We start from the raw sequence: 25,553 nt of genomic DNA on the forward strand, positions 1-25,553 counted from the left end.
TTTTTGCTTAACTCATGTTTTTGAACACACTGCTATTATTTTGAACACTACTCTATATCTTTCTCCACCAGAGTTACTTCTTCTCCTCTCCATGGCTTCTGCCGAACTCACCAATCACTCTGAAAATAAAGGCTCAACTCCACCTTGCTGAAAACAAGATATCCTGTCAGGTTGCACCTCCTATTAAACTTTATGGAGAGGAGAGAGATGGAAGTGAGGAGTAGAGCAAGAAAACAAGCAGTAGGAGATTCAGAAAGTTCATGCTGAGCTTTCCATAAAATCTTTTACCATAAAACAGAGCTGGATTCACGTCTACACTGCTCAGTACTGCTGTATAATTTCCTATATGCTGCTGTTGTTTTTTGTCTTTGTGACCAGATGGACAGCCAGCTCACCGTGGTGTCAGGTTACACCTCTTATTATCCTCTTTAGTGAAGGCGCGATGAGGGAGTAAGGAGCAGAGTGAGAAAAAAAGCAGTGAGGGACAAAAGAAAAATTGTGCTAAACTTTCTGTTAAGTCGTTTATCTCACGACAGAGCTGGATTCACATCTACCCTGCTCAGTACTGCTGTTTTATTTCCTCCATGCTGCTGCTGCTGTTTTTGTGCTAAGGATTGAAGAGCAGTACTCCCTCTGTGTGCTTGTGCTATGTATGGGAGGCATCATAGCAGCCAGTCTCCACCCACCAGCTCAGAGTCAGTTGTTATACCTCATTTACACCCACAGGCCATCACAGGACAACTTTTTTTTGAAAAGTTACATGAAAGTATAGTTACACTTTAAGGCAAGTGGTTAGAGAATATCCTTCCTTCTGTGTAATAAGAAAACTTCATGTGTTCCATCTTGCTCTTGAGTTAACAGTTAACCTGGGTCCAATTAAAGTGGTCTGTGTGGAGATAACATTGACCTGTGTAGTTTGAAGTTAATCTATGTAAAGTACTTTTATAAATGTACTACTGTGTTGCTGCTGTGACAAGCTAAAGGTAAACGCTCCATAAAAAAAGAGAAAACCCCTTGTGATCAGGGACTGGAGCTAAGACTATAATTATCTAGGAAATGTTCTGTTGTTCAGAGAGTTGGGTAATGTGCCGTTTTGCACGCTTTTGGGTGGTTGAGAGTAAATTCTGTGAAAGATAGTGGATCACTTGTCAGAAAGGCCATCAAAGATACTCTGCAGAGTCAGAAATGACTGTTGTGACCGTATAAGAAACATGTAGGCCTGGCAGTTTGCAGCAGAGAGTAGCTTCTTAGAGGATCAACGTCGGCATTTAATTTAAGACGAAAGCTTGAAATAACTTGGCTCTTGGTAGACTTGTACTTTCAAGTGTGATCTGCTCGACTTCATAGTAATTCCTTAGAGGGGCTATAATAATATGAAAATTTTTTTTAAAAAAGTTTTAAAACTGCAAATATGCTCCTTTTCCAAATCTTGAAAAAAAATGGGAAAAATTGCAAAAATATAAAAAAAAAAGTACATTTTGTATCGCTGATTCTATAGGGGTCCAATCTTGGAAATTATGAAATTGTTTAAACTAAAAAGTAAAATATAAAAAACCAAGCAATGTGAACTGAGGTCTAAGATGGTAGACATGCAAGAAATAGGAGCATGTTCACACTAGCAAAAAGAAGCAAAACCTACAAAAGACAAAAATATATCTCATACCCTACCATCATTATATATAAATGTAAAGCAAAGTTGCATAATAAATATAGGGTACTTAGTGAACTATTTTTGATAAAAAAAAGTATACAAGCCATCCCAACAGCGGCAAGGTGACCCTAAATTGGGACGGTACCTATACTGTCTATATTAAAAATCTTACTGTATATCAAAGTTAAAGTAATGCATATAAAAGGGCAGACAAATAGGACCGGGTCCCAACTCCAGACCACCCAGGCCCGTGGTAAGCTACATATATACTAATCAGCTCAACCCCAGCGCTGCAGGGCGACAGTGCTAACACCATGCTGATTCTGAAACTTATCATGTCCCGTACTTTCACATTTAATTAAGAATGAAAAATAGGCTCTGGATACTTTAAGTAAATTGCCAACTTCGAGGGCAAGTTTGACCAAGACCTTTTTTTCAAATCTGACATGCTTCAACATATCCCAGTGATTTTGATAGGGTTTTTTTTTTGCGACACATTGTACTTATGTTAATTGTAAATTTAGGTCAATATGTTTTCATCTATTTATAAAAAAATGGGGAACTGAAGAAATATGTTGAAAAACCATCAATTTTCAAACTTTGAAATTACTAAAAGGAACACGTGGCTAGATTTATGCTGCCCAATTTACTGAAGTATGAATCAGATCTTGGCTTTACAATTGAAGCAAAGTATGAAAATGATGTAGCGTTTCAGAGAAACATAGTTAGATTTTGGACTATAGGGAGAGACCTGGTCCTGTCCGCGAGAGTCTGAATCCGGTGAGGCCTGTGGTCGGCTTCTACCCTCACTGCTCCCGGTGATTGACAATTCTTTCTAATGTGAATACATAGACCTGTCGATCAACTGGAGCGTAATGTGGAGAAGCCGACCAGGGATGGAATTGGACTAGTCATGCCCCTCCTTATAGTCCCAGGCCGGCTTTTCAATCTATGTTATCTCTGAAATGCCGTGTAATTTCAGTGTAAAAGCTCCTGGCTGAAATCACGGAGCCAGGTACTGATTTTTGCAACTTGTGGTTCGGGCAACATAAATCTATTGACAGGTTCCCTTTAAACCAGATAGACACACTACACAAAACGTTAATAAATTACATTCCCCATATGGCTACTTTAAATCAGAAATCATTTTTCAAATGTTCTTTTCTTTTGTTAAAATGTTAGTAGGGTTAAAAGCTTAGCAGCCATTTTTTTTCAAGGAAATTTACAAATCCTATTTTTTACGGACTTATTCAGTCTTAAAGTTACATTGAAGGGCTTATGTGTCAAAAAAAAACAAAACGTGATACAATTTTAAAAGCCACAACCCTGAAAGTATTCTAAATTATTGTCAATAAATGTGTTCACCCTTCAAATGCTTCAAAGGAATTAATTCAAAGTGGAGTGAAAAAATGAAAAATTACGTTTTTTTCCCACTATATTGTTGCTTTAGTCCCAAATTTTCAACAAGAGGAAATAGACCATACAATTTGTTACGCTATATCTACAAAATATTGCAATACTACACATGTAATCAGAAGCTACTGTGTGGTCACATGTTGGGGCTCTATAGGGAAGGAACGTTATTTCAATTTTGGAGGGCAAGTTTGGCTGGAATAGATTGCGGATTTTCATTTTCACAAGGAATGACAGGAGAAAACAGACAGCACAGTATGATCAGAAACTACTGTTTGGACAAACAGCAAGGTTCGGAAGAAAATGAGCCTTATTTGACTTTTGGAGCATAAATTTGGCTTTATTTAGGATAGATTGTTGGATTTACAAAGCCCATGAACTACCAGATCAACAGAAAACTCCCAAAAATTACTTTTGTTTTTAAATCATACCCTCTAATGTATTCACCTTGGCAGGTAGTGAGTATTTTGATACCATATTTTTTATGAATTTAATGCAAAGCAAGTTTGAAAAATTACACTTTGCATTTTTTTAATCAGGTCACTTTTATGACTTTTTTGTACAATCTGAATCCTCAAATGTTAATTCACTAGTTATTCTGTGTTCAGAGATACATTTACCGTAATCTGGCCTCAGCACACGGCTGTTCCTAAAGTAGAAGGAGAACCATTTGGTTTGATTCAATTCCGGCATCATTCATTACTTATAGAGGTCTTTGAACAGTAAAATTATTTCGAGAAATAATACTCAAAAAAAGATGGCATATAGAGTTGGTGTTAATCTATTCGCAGGACCTGGTCAAGCAGCCAGTGTCCGTTGGATGGGACCTTGAGTGCCACCTTTATTTTTCCCACCTTCCGCAGCTCTTCTTTTGATTATCCTACTTGCTGCGGCACCATCTTTTCTTCAAGCTGCAACAATGATGTCACGCCAGGCTGGCTAATCCAAAGAAGAACCGTGAATTCCGGGAGGTAAGAGCGGTTCTCGTGGCTCCTGTCTGACGGCCACAGATTACTATCTAGCTGCTCAAGTGGGCTCCTGTGAATCGATTCGCACCAACTCTATAGCTATGACCTTAAAAACAAATTCGCTCTATACGCAACTTTGTCTTGCTAACAAAGCATTTGTCCCACATTTGTGTTGATTTTTGTGGGAAAAATAAACTGGAGTAATATGTTCAAAATATAGAGGAAAGTATAGCCAATTATGCGGCAAACCTGAGTTTGTTCAAAAGATGAAAGAACACCATTAGGGATTAAATTACAGGTTTATTTTTCAAAGTGACTGGTCGTAAATCATCTCTTTTTCCCATCAATCTCTATATGGGTAATGAATGTGCCAAATGACGTGGCATACCATATCAGGCCCCTGCCCAGCGAGATAGGAACCGCTTTTGTGCACAAAACATCCAATTATCTACAGAATTCTAAAAGTATTGTCTGGTATAAGAAGTTCAACAAAAACCATACAATACTGTAAGAAAGCTATAGTGTGTTAATACGGAACAGCGTTAGAACAGTATTAGAGATCCTCCAGATAAAAATCCACATGCCTGTATTACCAAAGCTTTGTGTGGCAAGACATAGTCGTAAAAACAGTCAAAAAAAGCAAAATGGTCAAAAATGCAATTTTTATGTGCGTGATTAAATCCTGGAATTCATTGTCCAATGGCCTCAATTTTCAAGAGGTCCACATTCTGGAATATACAGTTGTGGGCAAGTGGTCGAGAATTTGTTGATCATGACCTGGGATAGTCTAGGAAGTGTATTGAAATAATCCTAAAGGGTTAAAAAAAGATGAAAATATGCTTTTATCCTCTACCATAAGAATTCCTCTCTGGTGGGGTCCAATAGACAAAAAATATAAATTATATTAATGAATTCCCTGTAAAAAGACCCTACCACACACTTTGGTGTCTTACCTAAATTTCAGATTAATGATTGTAAGTTGTGTGTAGGGCAACATAGTGGGAGATGTACAAGCCGGGTTATGATGGGCTCATGGGGAAATACTATTGGGTATCTCTACTTCTTCGGTGGTTCCTACAAGTCCGGAATCTTTTTTTGGGAGATATTTTTGGCTGGGAGTGGCAGGTGCAAGGTGCTTAAAATGGTTTCAGCAAGTCTCCAGATATCTTCAGATCCATAAGCTTTCTCATGTGCCATGGATCAAATAGGAGACACTCTACAATTTTATCCTCTAATCGGAGAAAACTGAGAGCTCCTAGCGATTTTTTTTGTAGAGAACAAAACTATTTCAGGTATCAGCCTGAATAAAGTAGATTGTTACCTTCTTGTACCAGTCCCCCTGGTCTTCCGCTTCACCAGATAAGGCTGAAGCACCTGGTCTGAAAGGTTTATACTTTCCATAAATTTGTTAGAGTTCATTACACAGACCAATTTCCTCTTGTCCCTTGGGGCTCCGTCTTTCAAACTTTCACAGTGGTGTCCATATGCAAGGTGGTCCGCATGTAGACATCTTACCTGTCATTCCACCTCACTGCAAGAAGTTTTTCCCTTTCAAGTGCAAATGAAGCCTCTTTTCCAAACTTCTAGACACCAGCTATGATGAGAAACCTACTCTGTTTTCTGGGACTGTCCCACGGACAGTGGGGATTATATAGGACAATACTAGTATTTTGTAGGCGCAAAAATGGCATCAGTAGCTACCATACAATTTTACCAAATATGCTAATTGTTTCGGGGCACCATGTAGGATCAATTTGGTGGTCCCTGTCATCCTAAATTAAAAAAGTTGGTGTATACCCCTTTGTGCTCTCACACACGTTATATGATTTTATGTGTTTGAAGGAAATAAATTGGCGGAAGGGATGCCAAACTTTAAAACTCATAAGGGCCTTATGCAATGATAAATTTTTATCAAGAGCATACAAATTAAAAATGAAACTTTGAAAAGGGAAATTAAGGGTCTCAATTTATTAAGGTGATCATAGTTGGGGTCTCTTCTTGGGAGGAAGAGATTGCGAGTTGTCACCAAAATGCATGAATAGCCATAGCCATAGCAGGATTGGGACATAACCGCCACAAATACAGGTGTATTCTGGATAGATATTGTTACCCTGTGGGAATGGAGAGATATTTTTTCACCAAATCCATATTGAGGATAAAGCCCTAATTTTTTAAATTTCCATGACACTTGTTGATTGCGCATGGAACCATTTTTCACTGGCTAACATCGAATGTGTGTTTGTGTGTAGGGGATACTGGGGAACTTGGGGGCACTATTTCTCTCTCATCTGGCAGATTATTATTATGTTTTATTGTCGATTCACTTTTTTAACATGATCGTCACTACTCATAACAAGCCCAGAATAGACAAAAATGGGTTTTTGCAAAATAAATTGTCTTGAATATAGAAATTAGTTTGTTGGGCTATTAATTCCAAAAATTTGGAAGAAGTCATAGAGGGAAAATTGGAGAAAATATTTTATTCCAAGGGTTGCTAAAACTGTGTAAAGGCACACACTATATGATGGCCCCCACACTGCCCTCCACATAATAGTATGACCCCCCAAACAGTATAATGGCCCCCACAAAGCCCTTCAAACAGTATAATGACCATGCTCATAGCCCTCCAAACAGTATAACATCCCCCCACATAACTCTCCAAACAGTATAATGGCACCCATATAACCCTCCAAACAGTATAATGCCCCAGATAGCCATACAAACAGTATGATGACACCCACATAGCCCTCCAAACAGTATAATGACCATGCTCATAGCCCTCCAAACAGTATAATATCCCCCCACATAACTCTCCAAACAGTATAATGGCACCCATATAACCCTCCAAACAGTATAAGGCCCCCCATAGCCCTCCAAATAGTACAATGGTCCATCCATAGCCCTCCAAACAGTACGATCACTGCAATGAATACAATGTACTCATTGATAATGTCTATGATGTTTTTAAGCCCTGTGGAATTAATGGTGCTATATAAATAAGTAAAATAAGTGAGTAAAATAAATAAGTAAATTAAAAGAAAAAAAGAAAACTACTCACCTCTCTCTGTTCCCCCACTGGTCCAGTCTCTGCAGCGTGTCTTCTGGAGCTCCACACAGCAGGAGCAATGTAGTGCTGTCATTGTGCCCGCTGGGCTGAGATGTCAGAGCTCAGACGCACAGGGATAATGATGAAGGAAGGAGCTGACGGCAACCTCTACCATCATTGCTTTCAGCTATATCTACATCCAGGAGGCAGATACACTTGAGACTGTGCTGCTCTTGGACTGGGGGGGGGGGGCCTGGTGCCGGCATTACACCCCAACCCCAATAGTGGTCACATGGTCAGCCGGTACTAGCGGTACACCGGTGTTATTTGGGGTAAGTTAGGCAGTGCTATGTACGCTTACTTAATTTACAGAGAGAAACAGTAAAGTAGTACTATCTGTGCCTGCAAAGTTGGACAGTAATGAAGAACTATCTGTGCCTGCATCATTTACAGGAAGAAAAAGTAAGACAGTGATAAGTGTGCCTATTGTACAACATTTAATTATGGGGACAAGGAGGTAGTACTATCTGTGTATACCCCAATTTCAAGGGGAAACAAGTAGGCAGTCATATGTGTGCCAAGACCTTTCACAGAAAGTGAGAAGGAGATATGCCTTTCTTTGTACAAAGATGGTAGTCACCTTGCTGGCCATATGCCCACAGCTTTGTAAAGCTATTAGCCTGGATCTTCTTCTATAAAAATTATAATACAGAAACAGACACTATCAAGACACTTGTAGAAAGCGTGAGGTTTATGTAGACTCTAATGGATTTTGCCTAAGGGCTCAGAATTGTCAGAATTGCTGTTAATAAGAAGCGAGTAAGGTGCTGGTATAATCCCTGTGGGTTTGTATTATTAGACCTCCTATTTTATTTTTCACTAGTTGAAATTCCTTAATATCAATTATTACAATTCCCCTTTTTCTCTTTCAGGTGGAATCACTCTTTTTGCTGTGATCACTCTCATTTTAGATTCCTTTAAAATCGGCTATTACATTGGATACTCGGAGTGCTTATCGATAACGGAGGGAATCTTCCCTGTCACTCACGCCATCCACACTCTCCTACAGGTAGCGGGCTCCTCTGGATCTTTCTTTTTTTATTTTAACAATTAACATCTGTTTAATTTAAGCATTTTTGTGCGTCCTTTTAATCTTTAATAATTGCTGTGTTTCCACCCTGGACACAGAATCGCCTATTGTTCCATCAAATGAACCTTAATTGTTAGGTTCTGTATATTCTATGACTTTGTCCTATCATTACGACGTCTTATCTCCACATTTTATTACTATGTAACTGTTACTCTTAATGGGTCATTTCTTATCTTAATTTTGTATGACCTTGCAGATGTAATGTCTTATTCTGCATCTATGATGCAAGATAAACGTGATCAAGTGTTGTGAAAAATGCTACATTACCTTGATGTGTAAACAGGCAGCCGATCACCCGATGAACGGGCAAAGCACTCGGGTGAAATGACGTTTTGCACAGCACAAAAAAAATTCTAGTTTCGCACTCCCAAGAACCATGGCAGCCTATGCGCACTGAGCGATGTAGTATATTGTGCAGGGTTTACTTTGGTCTGCCTGTGTAAACAGGCGTTTAAAAGATCGGCTGTATTGTGCCACCGGTAAAGTTTACCGATTGACGGTTGTATCATGCCACCGGTAAAGTTTACTGATTGGCGGTTGTATTGTGCCGCCAGTCGGTCCGTGTAAAAATCTAGTCTTTTAAACCAAGTAGGTGTGGTCCTCAACTCTTCTCTGTGTTCTTGAGAACAACACCCACTTGGATAAAACAATAGATTTACGTAATGGGAAGAGGTGGCCGTATCCCAGGAAAAGAGAGGCACAGGAACTACAAATTAACAATGATTGATTCAGGAGAAGAATGGAATTTACACCAGGTAAAAAAAAGTGACAGGTATTGTTACGCAAGGTGAGGGAAAGACTAAGTGCACGACGATGGGAAGAGGGGAATGGAGGCCAACAACTAGGGAAAGGGTGAGTGGAGACCCCTAGGCACATCTAATATCACCCTGCCTACCCTATCGTCCCTATAGAGGTTCCACACCTATCACCGAGCAGAAACCTAATCCCTGTATGTCCCTAGAGCTAGGCCCTAGATAGGGAAGGGACGGAGTGAGCACTAGACAGGTCCCACTACAAACTAAAGACAACAAGGATAACAAACAAAGGGGATACACTTCGCTTGAGCAGACACCAGAGTAATAATGCTAACTGTCCTCCAAGGGCACCAAAGACAAAGAAGAAACTAGCCGACTGCTAGTGCTCCAAGCCTGCACAGAGGTACATAGAACTATCACCGGCGACTCGCTGGAGAAACTGAGAGTTTTTAACTACCAAGAAAGGGTGTGTCAATCAGCAGCAGAAGGTGGGGGTCGCTGCTGGGTCCTAAACAAAGAAGGATATAACTACACCACAGAGATGAGAGGTTCAAGAAGGAGTCACCAATGCCAAGCGCAGTGAACTTCTACAGCCGGATCCAGAGCGACTGTCTGTCACACCTAACACACCCATGACAGTACCCCCCTTATATGAGTGGCCTCAGGACCAGGTTTATCAGGATAAGAGGTGTTGAATGAACAAACCAGCCTGGGGGCATTCACCTCTGATGCCGAAACCCACTGTCACGGGTGTGTCAGAAATGATAGACAGTCGCCCTGCAGTTGGTTGCAGGAGATCTCTACATTTGGCATTACAGACACCTTCTTAGAGGCTGTCTCTCTAGGACTCAGCAGCTACCTTCCTCTGGCTAATTAACACCCTGGCCTGGGTGTATTACCTGCTGTCTGCTAGAGGGAGGTGCTTGCGATAATCACATGACCCCTGGTGAAGACTTGGAGCAAGGGCATTACTTCATCCACTCTGGAGCTATGAGGACAGGTGTTCACATCTCTGAAGTCGACTAAAAGCTAAGCTATCTTCCCTTGATTGTTCCCCCTTGTTGTCTTTAGTGGTCAGTGGGGATCAACTAATGCTCATCTCTCTGTCTTCCCTAGCCAGGGCCAAACGCCAGGGAAAGACAGGGCGATGCTCGCATGCGGCGATTGGTGAAGAGCCAATATAAGGACGTTAGTGGAGACAGGGTGATACTAGATCAGCCTAGGAGGTCTCCACTCCCCCCTTTCCCTAGAGTCCTGGCTCCCTTTCCCTCTTCCCTTTGTGTTGCTCTAAGTCTTTCCCACACCTTGCGTGACACCCACATCCTTTCCTCTGGACCAAAACCTTTCCAGTGCACCAAGTACTGTAGGGAACAACACGGGAGGAGATAATCTACAATCCTTGAAATCTGAAACTCCAAATTACCATCAACCATGATTGGGAGTGGTGGCAGGGGAGAGAACTCAAGAGGTTCTACATATTTCTTGAGCAGAGACCTGTGAAACACATTGTGGACCTTAAGGGCCTGAGGTAGCTCAAGACGAAACGCAGTTGAGTTAATGACGGCAGTTATTTTATAGGGACCAATAAATCTAGGTCCCAGCTTCCAGGATGGAACCTTCAACTTGATATTCCTGGTAGACAACCACACAAAGTCATTCACACATAGGTCCGGACCTGGCGAGCGTTTCCTGTCAGCCATACAGTGGGGGAAATAAGTATTTGATCCCTTGCTGTTTTTGTAAGTTTGCCCACTGACAAAGACATGAACAGTCTACCTTTACAATTTTAAGGGTAGGTTAATTTTAACATTGAGTGATAGAATATCTAAATAAAAATCAAGAAAATCACATTGTATAAATTAGATAATTTTTTTTGCATTTTGCAGTGAGAAATAAGTATTTGATCCCTCTCGCAAACACTTAATACTTGTTGGCAAAACCCTCTTTGGCAAGCACAGCAGTCAGACTTTTTTGTAGTTGATGATAAGGGTTGCGCACATGTCAGGAGGAATTTTGGTCCACTCCTCTTTGGAGATCATCTCTAAATTATTAAGATTTTGAGGCTGTCGCTTGGCAACTCAGAGCTTCAACTCCCTCCATAAGTTTTCTATGGGATTAAGGTCAGGAGACTGGCTAGGCCACTCCATGACCTTACTGTGCTTCTGTTTGAGCCACTCCTTTGTTGCCTTGGCTGTATGTTTTGGGTCATTGTCTTGCTGAAAGACCCAGCCACGACCCATCTTCAATGCTCTTACTGAGGGAAGGAGGTTGCTGGCCAAAATCTCACGATACATGACCCCATCCATCTTCCCTTCAGTACGGTGCAGTCATGTCTCCTTTGCAGAAAAGCACCCTCAAACTATAATGTTTCCCCCACCATGCTTCACGGATGGGACGATGTTCTTAGGGTTGTACTCATCCTTCTTCCTCCAAACATGGTGAGTTGATTTAATGCCAAAGACCTCAATTTTTGTCTCATCTGACCACAGCACCTTCTCCCAATAACTCACAGAATCATCCTGGTGTTCATTGGCAAACTTCAGAAGGGCCTGCATATGTGCTTTCTTGAGCAGGGGGACCTTGTGGGCACTGCAGGATTTTAAACCTTTAAGGCGTAATGTGTTACCAATGGATTTCTTAGCGACACTGGTCCCAGCTGCCTTGAGATCATTAACAAGTTCTCCCCGTGTAGTTTTAGGCTGATCTCTCACCGTCCTCATGATCAAGGATACCCCACAAGGTGAGATTTTGCATGGTGCCCCAGATCGATGTCGATTGACAGTCATTTTGTATTTCTTCCATTTTCTTACTATTGCACCAACAGCTGTCTCCTTCTCACCCAGTGTCTTACTTATGGTTTTGTAGCCCATTCCAGCTTTGTGCAGGTCTATGATCTTGTCCCTGACATCTTTAGAAAGCTCTTTGGTATTGCCCATGTTGCTTAGGTTAGAGTCTGACTGATTGAGTCTGTAGACAGGAGTCTTTTATACAGGTGACTATGCAAGACAGCTGTCTTTAATACAGGTAACGAGTTGATTAGGAGCGTCTAACTGGTCTGTAGGAGCCAGAACTCAAAATGGTTTGTAGGGGATCAAATACTTATTTCTCACTGCAAAATTAAAAAAAAAAAATCTAATTTATACAATGTGATTTTCTTGATTTTTTTTTTGGATATTTAATCTCTCAATTTTTAAAATTAACCTACCCTTAAAATTATAGACCGTTCATGTCTTTGTCAGTGGGCAAACTTACAAAAACAGCAAGGGATCAAATACCTATTTCCCCCACTGTAGGTTTATACCTGTCTCCCATGATCTTCAAAATTACTCAAAACCCCCCGCCACACACAGACGAAAGCGACGAAGCAAAACGTTCCTCCTCAGGAACTCCCGAAGCCCCTCCCCCACTAAAAGTACCAAACTGTGGATGGAAACCATATGCACCAAAGAACGGTGACCTACCGGTAGATTATGGGCGATGATTGTTAATAGCAAATTCTGCCAATGGTAAGTAAGATACCCAATCCTCCTGGTTTTTGGCTCAGTGGTTAGCTCTGCAGCCTTGCAGTGCTGGGGTCCTGGGTTCAAATCCCACCAAGTACAACATCTGCAAGGAGTTTGTATGTGCTCCCAGTGTTTTCGTGGGTTTCCGCTGGGTTCTCCGGTTTACTCCCACACTCCAAAGACATATTGATAGGGAATCTAGATTGTGAGCCCTAATGGGGACAGTGATGATAATGTCTGTAAAGCGCTGCGGAATATGTTGGCGCTATATAAAAATAAAGATTAAAACACCTGAGGTAAGTCTCTAAATTCTGATTAATGTGCTTGGTCTGTCCATTCAACTGAGAATGGAAGGCAGAGGAAAAGGACAGCTGCACCCCCAGTCTAGAACAGAAAGCTTTCCAGAACTTAGAAACAAACTGGGTCCCCCGATCTAACACCACATCGGAGGGAACCCTGTGAAGCTTCACAATCTCATTTATAAATACCTGAGCAAGGGGCTTGGCATTTGGAGGTGCCGGTAATGCGACGAAGTGAACCATTTTACTGAACCCATCTACAACCACCAAAACCACAGTTTTGCCTGCAGATACCAGTAGGTCAGTAATAAAATCCATGGACTAGTGTGTCCATGGTCTGCAAGGAATAGATAGTGGAAGAAGAAGACCAGACAGATGGGTATGCAATACTTTAGAACGCGCGCAAATACTACAAGCAGACACATGTTCAACCACATCCCAATGCAATGCCGGCCACCAAAAACGATGAGAAAGGAGGTCTGCAGTTGCCTTACCACCTGGATGACCAGCAAGCACAGAGTTGTGATGTTCCCTAATTACTTTGCGGTGCAGATTAGATGGTACAAATAACCTCCCCAAAGGGCAGGAGGCAGGACCATCTAGCTTGCCTAGGGTTGAGACGTTTAGCTGATTGGAGATATGACAGGTTCTTATTGGTCCGAAATAACAGTGATAGGATGGACAGCCCCCTCCAACCAATGTCGCCATTCTTCGAATGCCAATTTGATCGCCAAAAGCTCTTTATTACCCAAGTCATAATTTCTCTCAGCCGAAGATAATTTCTTGGAAAAGAAAGCACATGAATGACATTTACCAGGGGATGGACCCTGAGACAACAGAGTCCCAACCCCCACCTCCGACGCATCAACTTCCACGATAAAAGATTGAGAAGCATTGGGTTGACTGAGTATAGGTGCAGTGGCAAAGCAAGTGTTTATGGAGGAAAAAGCCTGCAGGGTGGCATCCGACCATTTAGAAAAATCAGACCCCTTCCTTGTCATGTCAGTGAGGGGTTTCACAATTACCAAATAATTTTGGATGAATTTCTGGTAAAAATTAGTAAAGCCAAGAAAACGCTGTAAAGCCTTCAAGTTCTCGGGACAATACCAATCAAGGACAGCACGGATCTTCTCCAGATCCATCCGAAAACCCGAAGATAACAGGCACCCCAAAAACTGCACCTCCCAGATGGCGAAAACACATCTGAAGCACTTGTTAAACATACCCCCGATGTGTCTCAAAATCAGGTGAGTAAACCAAAATATCATCCAGATAAACCACCACAAACCTGCCCACCAAATGATGGAAAATATCATTTATGAAATGCTGGAACACCGCAGGTGCATTGGTCAGACCAAAAGGCATAACCAGACTCTCGAAATGCCCCTCAGGAGTATTGAACACTGTTTTCCATTCATTCCCTTATCTAATTCTAACCAGATTTTAGGCTCCTCTTAAATCCAACTTGGAGGACACCTTAGCTCCCACAACCTGGCTGAACAAATCTGAAATCAGAGGAAGGAGGGTATGGATCTCGGATGGTAATTTGATTCAATTCCCGGAAATCTAAACAGGGACGTAGACCTCCATCTTTCTTCTTAACGAAGAAGAACCCTGCCGCCACGGGCGAAGATGAGGGTCTGATATGCCCTTCTCCAGACTTTCCGCATTGAAATCCTTCATGGCTTGTCTCTTAGGGCCAGAAAGATTATACAGTCTGGACTTTGGTAGTTTAGCTCCAGGGGTCAAGTTAATAGGACAGACATATGTATGATGAGGAGGCAAATTCTGACACCCTTTCTCAGGAAAAACGTCCTCAAAACCAGACAAGAATGCAGGTAAGGTCTCCTTAGAGACTGCAGAAAGGGAAATGTTCAAACAGTTCTCATGGCAGTAATCTCTCCATTCAATGATCTCTCTGAATTGCCAATCCACTATTGGATTATGTTTCACCAACCAGGGTAGACCCAGTACAATTGGAGTGGGAAGGCCGTCCAGGACAGAACAAGGAATTATATCACAATGAACAGACCCCACTCTCAGTCTTACATTATGTACAATCTGAGTCAGAGCTTTCTGTGCAAGTGGCGCTGAGTCGATGGCAAAAGTAGGAATGGGCTTAGCTAAAGTACAGCAAGCAAGCCCATGAGTTCTCACAAACTCAGCACCAACCATGCTGACTCCAGCTCCACTGTCTACAGACACAGACATTTTCTCAGTCCCGCTCTCTAGCACCACATCTGCTGTCAGGACAAACCGAGAACTGCAGGTTGACGACAGGGTTAATTGGGACGACCAAGGGTTAATTGAGTTTTATTTTGCTTAGGAATCGAGGGACAAGCCCCAATAAAATGTCCCTTTTTTCCACAAAAAAACACTCGCCCTTTTTTTTGCGGATCTCAGGGGAAACGTACCATGAAGAAGCATCCCCTAACTGCATGGGCTCCTCCGCCTCCACCAGTACTGGTTCAACCCCAGACCACTCCCCCTGCAAAGGGGCACCACCCCGAAAAGAGGGCTTCGGAGAAGGTGGTCTCACCCACCTATACCGAAGGCATCTATCAACACGTATAGCCAGTGACATGGCAGCCTCCAAGGACTGTGGGGCTTCATACACTGCCAAGGCATCTTTCAACCTTTCAGTAAGGCCCTGACAAAATTGGCTTCTAAGAGCCGGGTCATTCCATTTGGTATCAGTTGCCCATCTGAGGAATTCAGAGCTATTCGTCTCCACTGACCGATTCCCCTGCTGAAGGCGACGCAGCTTGTACTCAGCCAAGAAGATTCGGTCAAGATCATCATAGATGAGGGCTAGAGCCCCGAAAAACCCTTCCACTGACTGGAGACAAAGATAACCCTGTGGCAAAGAGAAAGCCCAGGATTGCAACAGTGAGATCACAATCCCCACTTGCTGCACATCATCTCCAGAGGAGTAAGTGTAAAGTTTAAAATATAACTTGCAAGCTTCCTTGAACACAAAAAATTTGTCCTTACCTCCTGAAAACCTGTCCGGGAGGTCAATTTTAGGTTCAAGCCAGACTGGCCTACCCGCAGAGACCCCAACATTAGGAGTCTACAGCCGCTGTCATTGCTGCTGAACCTCAGAGCGAAGGTCAGTCACCTCCAGAGACAGCTTGTGCAGATGTTCTGTCAGCATTGCAACAGGATCCATGAACCAAGAAAGAAGGAAAAAACAAAACAAAAAACACTCCCCTCCCCAAAAAAATGCACACAAAAAACACACGTGTTTTTTTTTTCCCTTTTTTATGCATGGCCAATGATAATGTAACGCAAGGTGAGGGAAAAGCTAAGTGCATGACGACAGGAAGAGGGGAAGGGAGCCCAACAACTAGGGAAAGGGGGAGTAGAGACCCCTAGGCAGATTTATTATAACCCGGCCTACCCTTACGTCTCTATATAGGTTCCACACCTATCGCTGAGCAGGAACCTAATCCCTGAATATCCTTAGAGATAGGCCCTATATAGGGAAAGGACGGGGTGAGCACTAGTCAGGCCCCACTACAAACTAAAGACAACAAGGAAAACAAAGAAAGGGGATAGATTTAGCTTGAGCAGACACCAGAGCGATAACGCCAAGTGTCCTTAAAGGCACCAAAGAAGAGACTAGCCGACTGCTAGTACTCCAAGCCTGCACAGAGGTACATAGAACTATCAACGGCGACTCTCTGGAGAAACTGAGAATTTTTAACTACCAAGCAAGGGTGTGTCAATCAGCAGCAGAAGGTGGAGGTCGCTGCTGGGTTTTAAAGTAAGAAGGATATAACTACACCACAGAGATGAGAGAATCAAGAAGGTGTCTGCAATGCCAAGCGCAGTGACCTTCTACAGCCGGATCCAAAATGACTGTCTGTCACACCTGACATACCTGTGACAGGTATCACTTAAGGATTCCTGTTTTTCACAAAACAAATTCCATACATTATCATGACATACTAGCAAAACCTTTGACAGGGTGCAACCCACATCACAATCACCGGGTGGCCACACAGACTCATATCATAAACATCTCCCGACAGATTATAGAAAAATCATGTTTTTTTTCTCCAAATATGTCATGTCTGGAAATGCTGAGCCATGAGCAAAAGTAAGGAAGGGCACATCAACAGAATGAAGAAAAAAAAAAAAAAAAAAAAAAAAAAAAAAATATATATATATATATAATTTTCATTCTATTGCGTTTGATGAAAATAACAATATGTAAAAAATAATGGAACACCCATAATCTCCCCTCATTACAATAAAAGCGAGATCAAGGATTTCAACTAATCTCTTCAACTGTCTAGCAATTACGCGATTACCAGATTTATCCTTTTGTGCTACAGTAGTCATGATACAAGTGAGCATTTTCTACTCTGTTCTCCATTGTTTGCAGATAAAGATGATGACTGACATCATATTTTAGTTGGCGGGGCCTTACAATTTCAATGGAATATACTGGCAATCAGAGCAGGGGTTCTTTTCTGGTTTCAGACTGTATGGCTTTTATGGGCTGCAATAAATCTTATTTTCTGATATTATGTGCACTTATTTTATTGTACTGCTTTTTGTCCTCTGCACTTTTTAATGTTTTATGTGCACTGTGGTTGCTCCAATGGCAGGGGGTATGTTTGTCGGAATGACTGTCGGAATGACTGTCGGAATAACAGTTCTGGCTGACTGCAGGATCTTCAAAGGCAGGTTCTATCATATGGGCGGCCAGTGACGATGTCATAGAACGTTGGGGCGCAGGGACATTGAGCTGTATATATAGTGTGGTAGATCGATCACTCAGCTACATACGGAGGTAGACACAGGTACGCTGTTCCTTTAAATTTCTGAGTGGTTTATTAAAAACATGGCATTAACCACTATCAAGTCTATCGAAACAAACAGGCCTATCTTGGCATAATGGGTAAACAGAAAAAAACAAGGTAGTACAGTCCATAGACCTGTGGGCGTCTGCCTGCACAGGGTTAGCACAGCAGACACAGTTCAGGCAAACAAACACAAGCTCCTCTCTGAAGCTAGCTTCTCCAAACACTGAACATTGAATGCCCCAGCAGGCCAAATATTTAAACCCCCAGACCACACCCTCGGGTGGAGATATGGAGAACAACCTCCCGCCCACACTATGGTTGTTCTCATAAAAACACTCCCTTTACCAGTGACTTTGTCACAATAGTTATGTCCAGAAATATTTGGACAGTGACAGAACTTTGGGCCGTTTACTAAAACATGTTCAAGATGCAGTGATATAATCAATATGGGCTTATAGTGCAGACTCTCAGCTTTAATTTGAGGGTATTCACATCTTCATTGGAGTGAGGGTTAGGAATTACAGCTCTTTAATGTGTAGCTGCCTCTTTTTCAAGGGACCAAAAGTAATTGGACAATTGTCTCAAAAGCTCTTTAATGGTCTGCATGGGCTTTTCCCTCGCAACAACTGAAGTCACTGCAGTAAAGGCTGGCAAAGCATCCCAAAGGAAGAAACCCAGTGCTCGATGACATCCATGACTTCCAGACTTCAGGCAGTCATTGCCTATAAAGGATTCTCTACAAAGCATTAAAAATTAACATTTTATTTATGGTAAAGTTAATTTGTCCAATTACTATTGAGCCCCTGATAGGAAAAGGTTTTGTAGAGAAATGGTTGCAATTACTAAACGTTTCACAGGATATTTTTTTCAACCCCTTTAATTAAACCTGAAGGTCTACACTCCAATTGCATCTCAGTTGTTTAATTTTAAATCCAAAAATAGTGGCCTGCAGAGCTGAAATCTCCATGATTTGGTCACTGTCCAAATATTACTGGACCTAACTGTAGATAGAACAAGGTTGACACGAGAATTTTTGTTGAGCAGATTCTTGTGTTCTATGTGGAACCCGCTTGCGCTACGGTTGACAAAAAGGGCTGAAATTACTGAGCTTGAAAAGATATTATGAGCTAAGTAGGACCAAGAGAAAGAAATGAGACACTCAACTCAGACTGTAGAAGGTAGTCAGACAGCAACAATAAAATACCCATTTAAGCAGCTTTGGTTGAGAGACCTGTCAATTGCCATAAATATATAATTTTTTGCCGAGGGTAAATGCAAATGTCCTGGATATGGCATTGTTTTTCTTTTGTTCCTGTGGCTCTCCATTACTAAGATATGGCCCCCTCTTCTTACTTCAGTACCCCTGAAATCTCCAGTATTATATCAGATAGACTTGGTGGACAGCAGTGTGAGCAGCCTCTTCTTACCTCAGCACCCCTGGTATCTCCAGTATTAGATCAGACAGACAAGGTGGACAGCAGTGTGAGCAGTCTCTTCTTACCTCAGCACCCCTGGTATCTCCAGTATTAGATCAGATAGACATGGTGTACAGCAGTGTGAGCAGCCTCTTCTTACCTCAGCACCTCATATCTCCAGTATTAGATCAGACAGACAAGGTGGACAGCAGTGTGAGCAGCCTCTTCTTACCTCAGCACCTGATATCTCCAGTATTAGATCAGACAGACAAGGTGGACAGCAGTGTGAGCAGCCTCTTCTTACCTCAGCACCCCTGGTATCTCCAGTATTACATTCAGTATTAGATCTCCTAATACAAAAGGTAAAGGTGTGTTCACCCTTATCCTCTCAAGTTTTGTTAAAGAGGTTGTCAACTTTCTTTAATAGACTACAGAAGCTTAAATAAAAACAAGCCCCTTCCTGGTTCAAGTGCCACCTCTCCACCAATGCCCAGTCTCTGCTGTTTGTCTGCAGCATCATGCCGACAGTACTGCAGCCAATCAGTTACCTCAGTGGCTTGTGCCGCAAAAGAGAACAGAGCAGTGTTGTAGAGTTGACGCTCTGTTTTTTTTATAGCTGCTACAGCTTATGCAGGCAGTTTTCTGAGAGTGGACACCCTATTAAGCTCTCCAATTTCTCATGATACAAATTCCATTTGTTATTGCAACATCACAGACTGTAATTCGGAGCACAACCACTGGGTGGCCACACATTTAGCACAAACATCTCCCAACAGAGTATCACAAAGTCATGTGTTTTTTTTAAAACCAGTCCATTCATGCCACACATCTCAGGATACGTTAAGTCGAGATAAGTTTAGGATGGGCGTATCTTTAACAATACCAGATACTTATGATTAGTTTTTATATTTTTTAACATATCTAAACAACCTATATTTTATCTTAACCCCAGAATCTCAACATGGCTAAAATAACTGAAATAGTAATAGCTAACTTTAGTTAATAACATTTATATTTTTGAAAATTTTTGTCCATGTGAACCAAACTTTGCCATAATTGCTATTTGCGTCTTTTCACTTTTTTTTAAAAACGTAAACTGATTAACAAGATAGTGTTAATTGATAAGACTATGGCCCTAGGTTCTTTATGACGTTTGATCCTGTTGATTTACACAAAATTGTTCTCTTAATTTGCGCATGTTTTGAACTCTATTTTATGTATGTTCGCCTTCTTTTTTTGTTTTTCATTGTGAGTGTCATTTTTTTTTTCTCCATATTTTTGTGGTCAAATCTTTAATTGTGATTTTAAAAAGTAGCAGAAATTATGTGCAAATATAGTCCAGTCCCCCCCATAATTTTTTTTTGGTAAGCCAAAAATTTTTGAGCAAATGTTAGACTTGTGTGCAACGTTTTAACAGTCTAAGTTAAAGGTGAAAAAAAACAATGACACACAAAAAAAGTCATTTTTGATTTTGTGCCAAATTCATGAACCATGTGAGCTATTTTGATGAATAATTCTGCACAAAAAAAGTCAATGAATTATACAAGACATTAAAAGAAAAGTGACATAAAAAAGTTGCTTTCCTTGTGTTCTGTGCAGCTGCTATTGTGCTGTCCAATGTATATACAGTATATGTGATAGAAATATATGATGTGTTTTATTGTAGGTCTACTTTTTATGGTTCCATTCCAAAGATATCATCCAATCATTTAAAACACTGGAAAGGTAAATGAATAACATATTTTTGGAGGTTATATTAGACTACTTATTGTATGGACTCATTTACAGCCTATACCCAGCTGCTTGTGTAAAAAAATAAACAAATAAAAGAGTTAGAGACTGATCATTTTATCGCAGACTCAGCAATACTTTATCTCGATGCATAGTCCCTACACTCTCTCACTCTCCTGTTTTATGCCTCCTCCTGTTGGTAGGTTCTAGACGGACTTTATGCAATGTGTGACGCACCGTGAGGCTTGGGTAGTCAATAGGTCCAGGGTCAGATACCAAGAGGGCTCGTCATATACAAAGGGGTAAAACCCCTGGCTTCATCAGGTCACAATCCAGAGTCAGAATTACAAGGTCAGGGTGCGTCAAGACAAAAGGGGTAATACGAACTGGTAGTCAATAGGCAAATCCAAGATCCAGTAACAGAAGATCAGAATGTCTGAATTCAGAGCAAAAATCACAGAGGACAAGCCACACAGAGCTGAAAGCTACAACTGGCAGTTATCTGCGGCAGACAGCTTTGTTAAGTAGCTGGGTAATCATTTAGAACAGGGAACACCTGAAAGAAGCTCAGCACCTCCCAGTCCCAGATTGGACAGCTGAGCTGTCAGTCAAAATACCGACAGCTTAGCACACCCCTGCCATAGATTGGATGACTGAGCTGTCAGTCATTGCGTCCAAGACACACTGAGTTGTGGAATCGTGACACAGTGTTTGTTATATTTCAGTCTGGGAGGGGAAAAAAAGCTTCAAATTGGGTGACCTTCGGACACCACGGATCAGCTCAATCTAGGCTGCATGACACTACTATAAGGGCTCCATTCCCTTCATTTAATTTTCAAGGAGTCAGTAATTCATGTTTACATGCAGAATCCGAATCCCATAGGAACCAACATTGCTTTGTATCCTGATGCCCTAATTTTGCACTTTATGACCAGAACCATTGTAATTAACTAAGCAACCTGAAATCCTATGGAGGCAGAACCGTCGAAGTAAGGTGCAACAGCTGCCAATATCATGGTTGGGAGAATCTAGAACACTGGAAAAACATGGAGACTGTGTTGACTTTGGGCAGTAGACAATCAAGTATTTCCGTTTAGTCATATTCTAAAACAAAAGAATTGAAGACAAAATAATGTCATTGCCATGTAGTGTCGCCAACAATCACGTCACTGGCAAATGTGCTGTTGGACGGAGTATCTCTTTCACCGATACCTCTTGTTTGACCAGTACTTTGTTTGTTCACATTGCTGTTATTTCAGCTGACTATTCTGCTATAGTAAATAATGAACTAAGTTTATTTCCATCATAGACTAGTCTACAGTATAATTAGAAAAATGTTGCAGAGGACAAGCAGATGATATACATTTGTATTTATTTATATTCTTAATGGTCCAATTAATCCACATAGTGACAAAATGTATATCTGCTAAATAAATTGGTAGACCAATCGGAAAACAGCAACAACACCCAATATATATTATATCCGACAAGGGGTCAATGTGTTAAAAAAGACCTTTATTATAACAATTTGGGTACATGGCAGCAAAGAAAAGAGCGTACACACATATATAGTGATACCATATACTAGTGAGTATAATGTAAATATTTGAATTGCAGAGACACCAGGGCTAGATATTAGTAGCTCCAATTTTGCTAATGCATACTAATAGTGTATCCTAGGTCACATAGTAAAAGGATATAATCCTAAGTAGTAAAAGCCAATATAGGCATTCCCAAGATGATGATCTTTTGGTGTATACATATATCAGGAGATATATTATATCCAAATAGGTTAATTCCCAAGTAGCAATGGTGTTATATTAGATTCATTCATACCTGGTATAAAGTGTCTGCACGTGTTGCAATAGCTCTGGGTTCAATGGTCCTACTCCTAGTGTGGCGCTCGCCCTGACGCGCATTTCGGTGCGTCCTTCATCATCATGCAGACACGTTATACCAGGTATGAATGAATCTAATATAACACCATTGCTACTTGGGAATTAACCTATTTGGATATGATACATCCCCTGATATATGTATACACCAAAAGATCATCATCTTGGGAATGCCTATATTGGCTTTTACTACTTAGGATTATATCCTTTTACTATGTGACCTAGGATACACTATTAGTATGCATTAGCAAAATTGGAGCTACTACTATCTAGCCCTGGTGTCTCTGCAATTCAAATATTTACATATATTAGTTTACATATATACTATACTATATTTACATATATACTAGTATATGGTATTGCTATATATGTATATATGTGTGTACGCTCTTTTCTTTGCCGCCATGTACCCAAATTGTTATAATAAAGGTCTTTTTTTAACACATTGACCCCTTGTCAGATATAATATATATTGGGTGTTGTAGTCTACAGTATAAGTCTGATAGAAGCAGCAACTTCCTGTCAAACAGGGGTACCCTTTCCCACTGGGCCATTTATCGCCATTCCTAACCAGGCACATTTTCTGATTTTTTTTTTGTACATGTGTTTGAAAGAGCTGTACAATGTTTGCTCATTCCATCTTTTTTACGTGATACCTGGTGCTTCATTTGTCCCTCATTGCCATACCCTCTTTTTTTGCAGATATTTGGCAATATCAGTGGGAAAATTAAGAAAATACGTTTCTGTTTTTCACATGGTTTTGCATTATTTTGAACACATAAGACCACTAAAATACATTTTACAACCATTTAATCCCTTTTCTTTATCAATTATTTTTATATATCAAACATGTTTTTTTTTTACACGGGCGGGGCTAGTAACAACTATTTGGATTGGTATATACTTTATTTATGTATTTTTACCTTCTTTTTATTTATTTACATATTTATTTATTTTCCATTTATTTCAAATATAGTGTCCCCGTAAGTCATAAAATACCATTGGGGGGAATTTAAATTTTTATTTATTTTTTCATACCTGAATTCCCCTGTAACTGGGGCTGGTGTATTTGCCCCAGTTACAGTGGAAATACTTCCTCCTTCTGGCTGCATAGCTGAGCGGATTGGGTCTTCTAGCACCCAGTAGCTACTGTACCTTCCCTCGGCCCAGCAATCACATGACCACTTGGTCAGGAGGAGATAGCGTTGTTAGTGTTTCCTTTATGTTGACTATAGTGCTTGTTCAGTGCTGTGTATACAGCGATCGGGAAGGCAGAGGCTATAATAAACTGTCTCTGCCTTTTCTAAGGGGAGTATGTCTGTATTAGAGCAATGTGCAGCTGCTTTATAATGCAGTGACATTTTAGAATGTCACTGCAGAGTAGAACATGGACCACCTCGAGATTTAAAGTTTATCAGTGGTCCAGAAGTAGTTAAGCAGGTCCAGATGTTCAAATGTACTGAAGTGAAGTTTTGAGGACAAAGAATAAAGTATGATGTGTAGATCAGTGCCTCTCAGAGAAAGTGAATTTCTCTATAAACCCATGGGCCTTGGCTTCTAGATTCTTCTGGATCTCATTATTAGGTAGTGATGAGTACTTTTTTACTCTCGGAGATATAAGTTTGTCTGTGATTTCTTTTCTAGGTTTGGTCTGATCCACGCAGTGTTTACAAACCTTCTGTTATGGGCTAATGGAGTTTTAACAGAGTCCAAGCACCAGCTGAATGAACATAAGGAAAGACTCATTACTCTTGGGTTCGCGAATATAACAATGGGTAAGAAAGCTTTTGTTACCACCTCTGTTAAAATAACAGTCCCTGTCCTCAGTGAGGCTCACAATCTAATTTCCCTATTTCAGACATACTTGTGCCAAATTCATAGGAAGACCTTTTGAGTTGTGAGAGGAAACCAGAGCATCTGGAGGAAACCCGTGCAAAAACAAGGCGAACATACAAATTCCATGGCAATGTTGTTTTTGGGTAGATTTGAACCCAGGACCCCAGTTCTGAAAGGCAACAGTGCTAAACACTGAGCCCATTCTTGAAAGAATAGTCTTATTTTTTAGTATATTCTCTAGTGAGTAACATGCAAATCTAGAGGGGATGATGAGTGGGTGCACAAGGAGTTGTGTGCCAGTGAGAAACCAACTAACAACTCTGCCTTGGCCAGAGTACATAGATATAACCGAGGCCAGCTAAGTGAATACATCCAGCTTGCTACTTGCTGTATCTTTCCTGAGTCAGATTCCACTTCTGGCTTCCTTGCTATATATGGTTAAATCCTGGAACAGACAACGGCCCATGTGCAAAGATTGTGACTGAACCTTCAAGCTTTCGATGGCAACAACCACAAAGATTGGAAAATCTTGTATGAAAAGCATTAATGCATTGGACATATTAGACACACACACGCACACATACACACACACGCACACATACACACACGCACACATACACACACGCACACACATACACACACGCACACAGACCACTTATGCATAGGACAAGTGCTGCCTAGTCAGCACTCACTAATAATACACATGCCGCATACACACAACCCCAAAAACAGGAACAAGCTAAATACACACCACTCAGACATAGCAATATGCGCATACACATCACTTATACCTAGCACATATGTTACATCCACAGCACTTACACATAGGACACGTACCGCACCCACATGACTCCTATACGACACAGGTCACTTCCACACCACTTATGTATAGGACTCCTGTTAACTACTCAGAAAGAGGGCACATACAGTGCCTTGAAAAAGTATTCATACTCCATAAACTTTTCCACGTTTTTTCACGTTACGCCCACTATGTGATATACCAACACTAAGTCGCAAGTGTTTGTGAAGTGTAAAGAAAATGATACATGGTTTTCTAAATATTTTAACAATATA

At 41.0% G+C, this 25,553-nt stretch overlaps 1 protein-coding gene across 1 annotated transcript in view; it reads left to right on the forward strand.

Annotated features, from left to right (window-relative positions):
* OTOP1 (otopetrin 1) overlaps positions 1-25,553 on the forward strand; it is a 51,322-nt gene that overhangs the window by 15,377 nt on the left and 10,392 nt on the right. The window contains exons 3-5 of the mRNA XM_073657371.1: positions 8,011-8,147; positions 20,684-20,742; positions 24,288-24,418. Coding sequence (XP_073513472.1) covers positions 8,011-8,147; positions 20,684-20,742; positions 24,288-24,418 — 327 coding nt within the window. The remainder of the gene's footprint in view (positions 1-8,010; positions 8,148-20,683; positions 20,743-24,287; positions 24,419-25,553) is intronic.

This window comes from Phyllobates terribilis, unplaced genomic scaffold, assembly GCF_046119375.1.
Source record: "Phyllobates terribilis strain yellow unplaced genomic scaffold, ASM4611937v1 Scaffold_1__5_contigs__length_1240528914, whole genome shotgun sequence".
Taxonomy (NCBI): Eukaryota; Metazoa; Chordata; class Amphibia; order Anura; family Dendrobatidae; genus Phyllobates; species Phyllobates terribilis.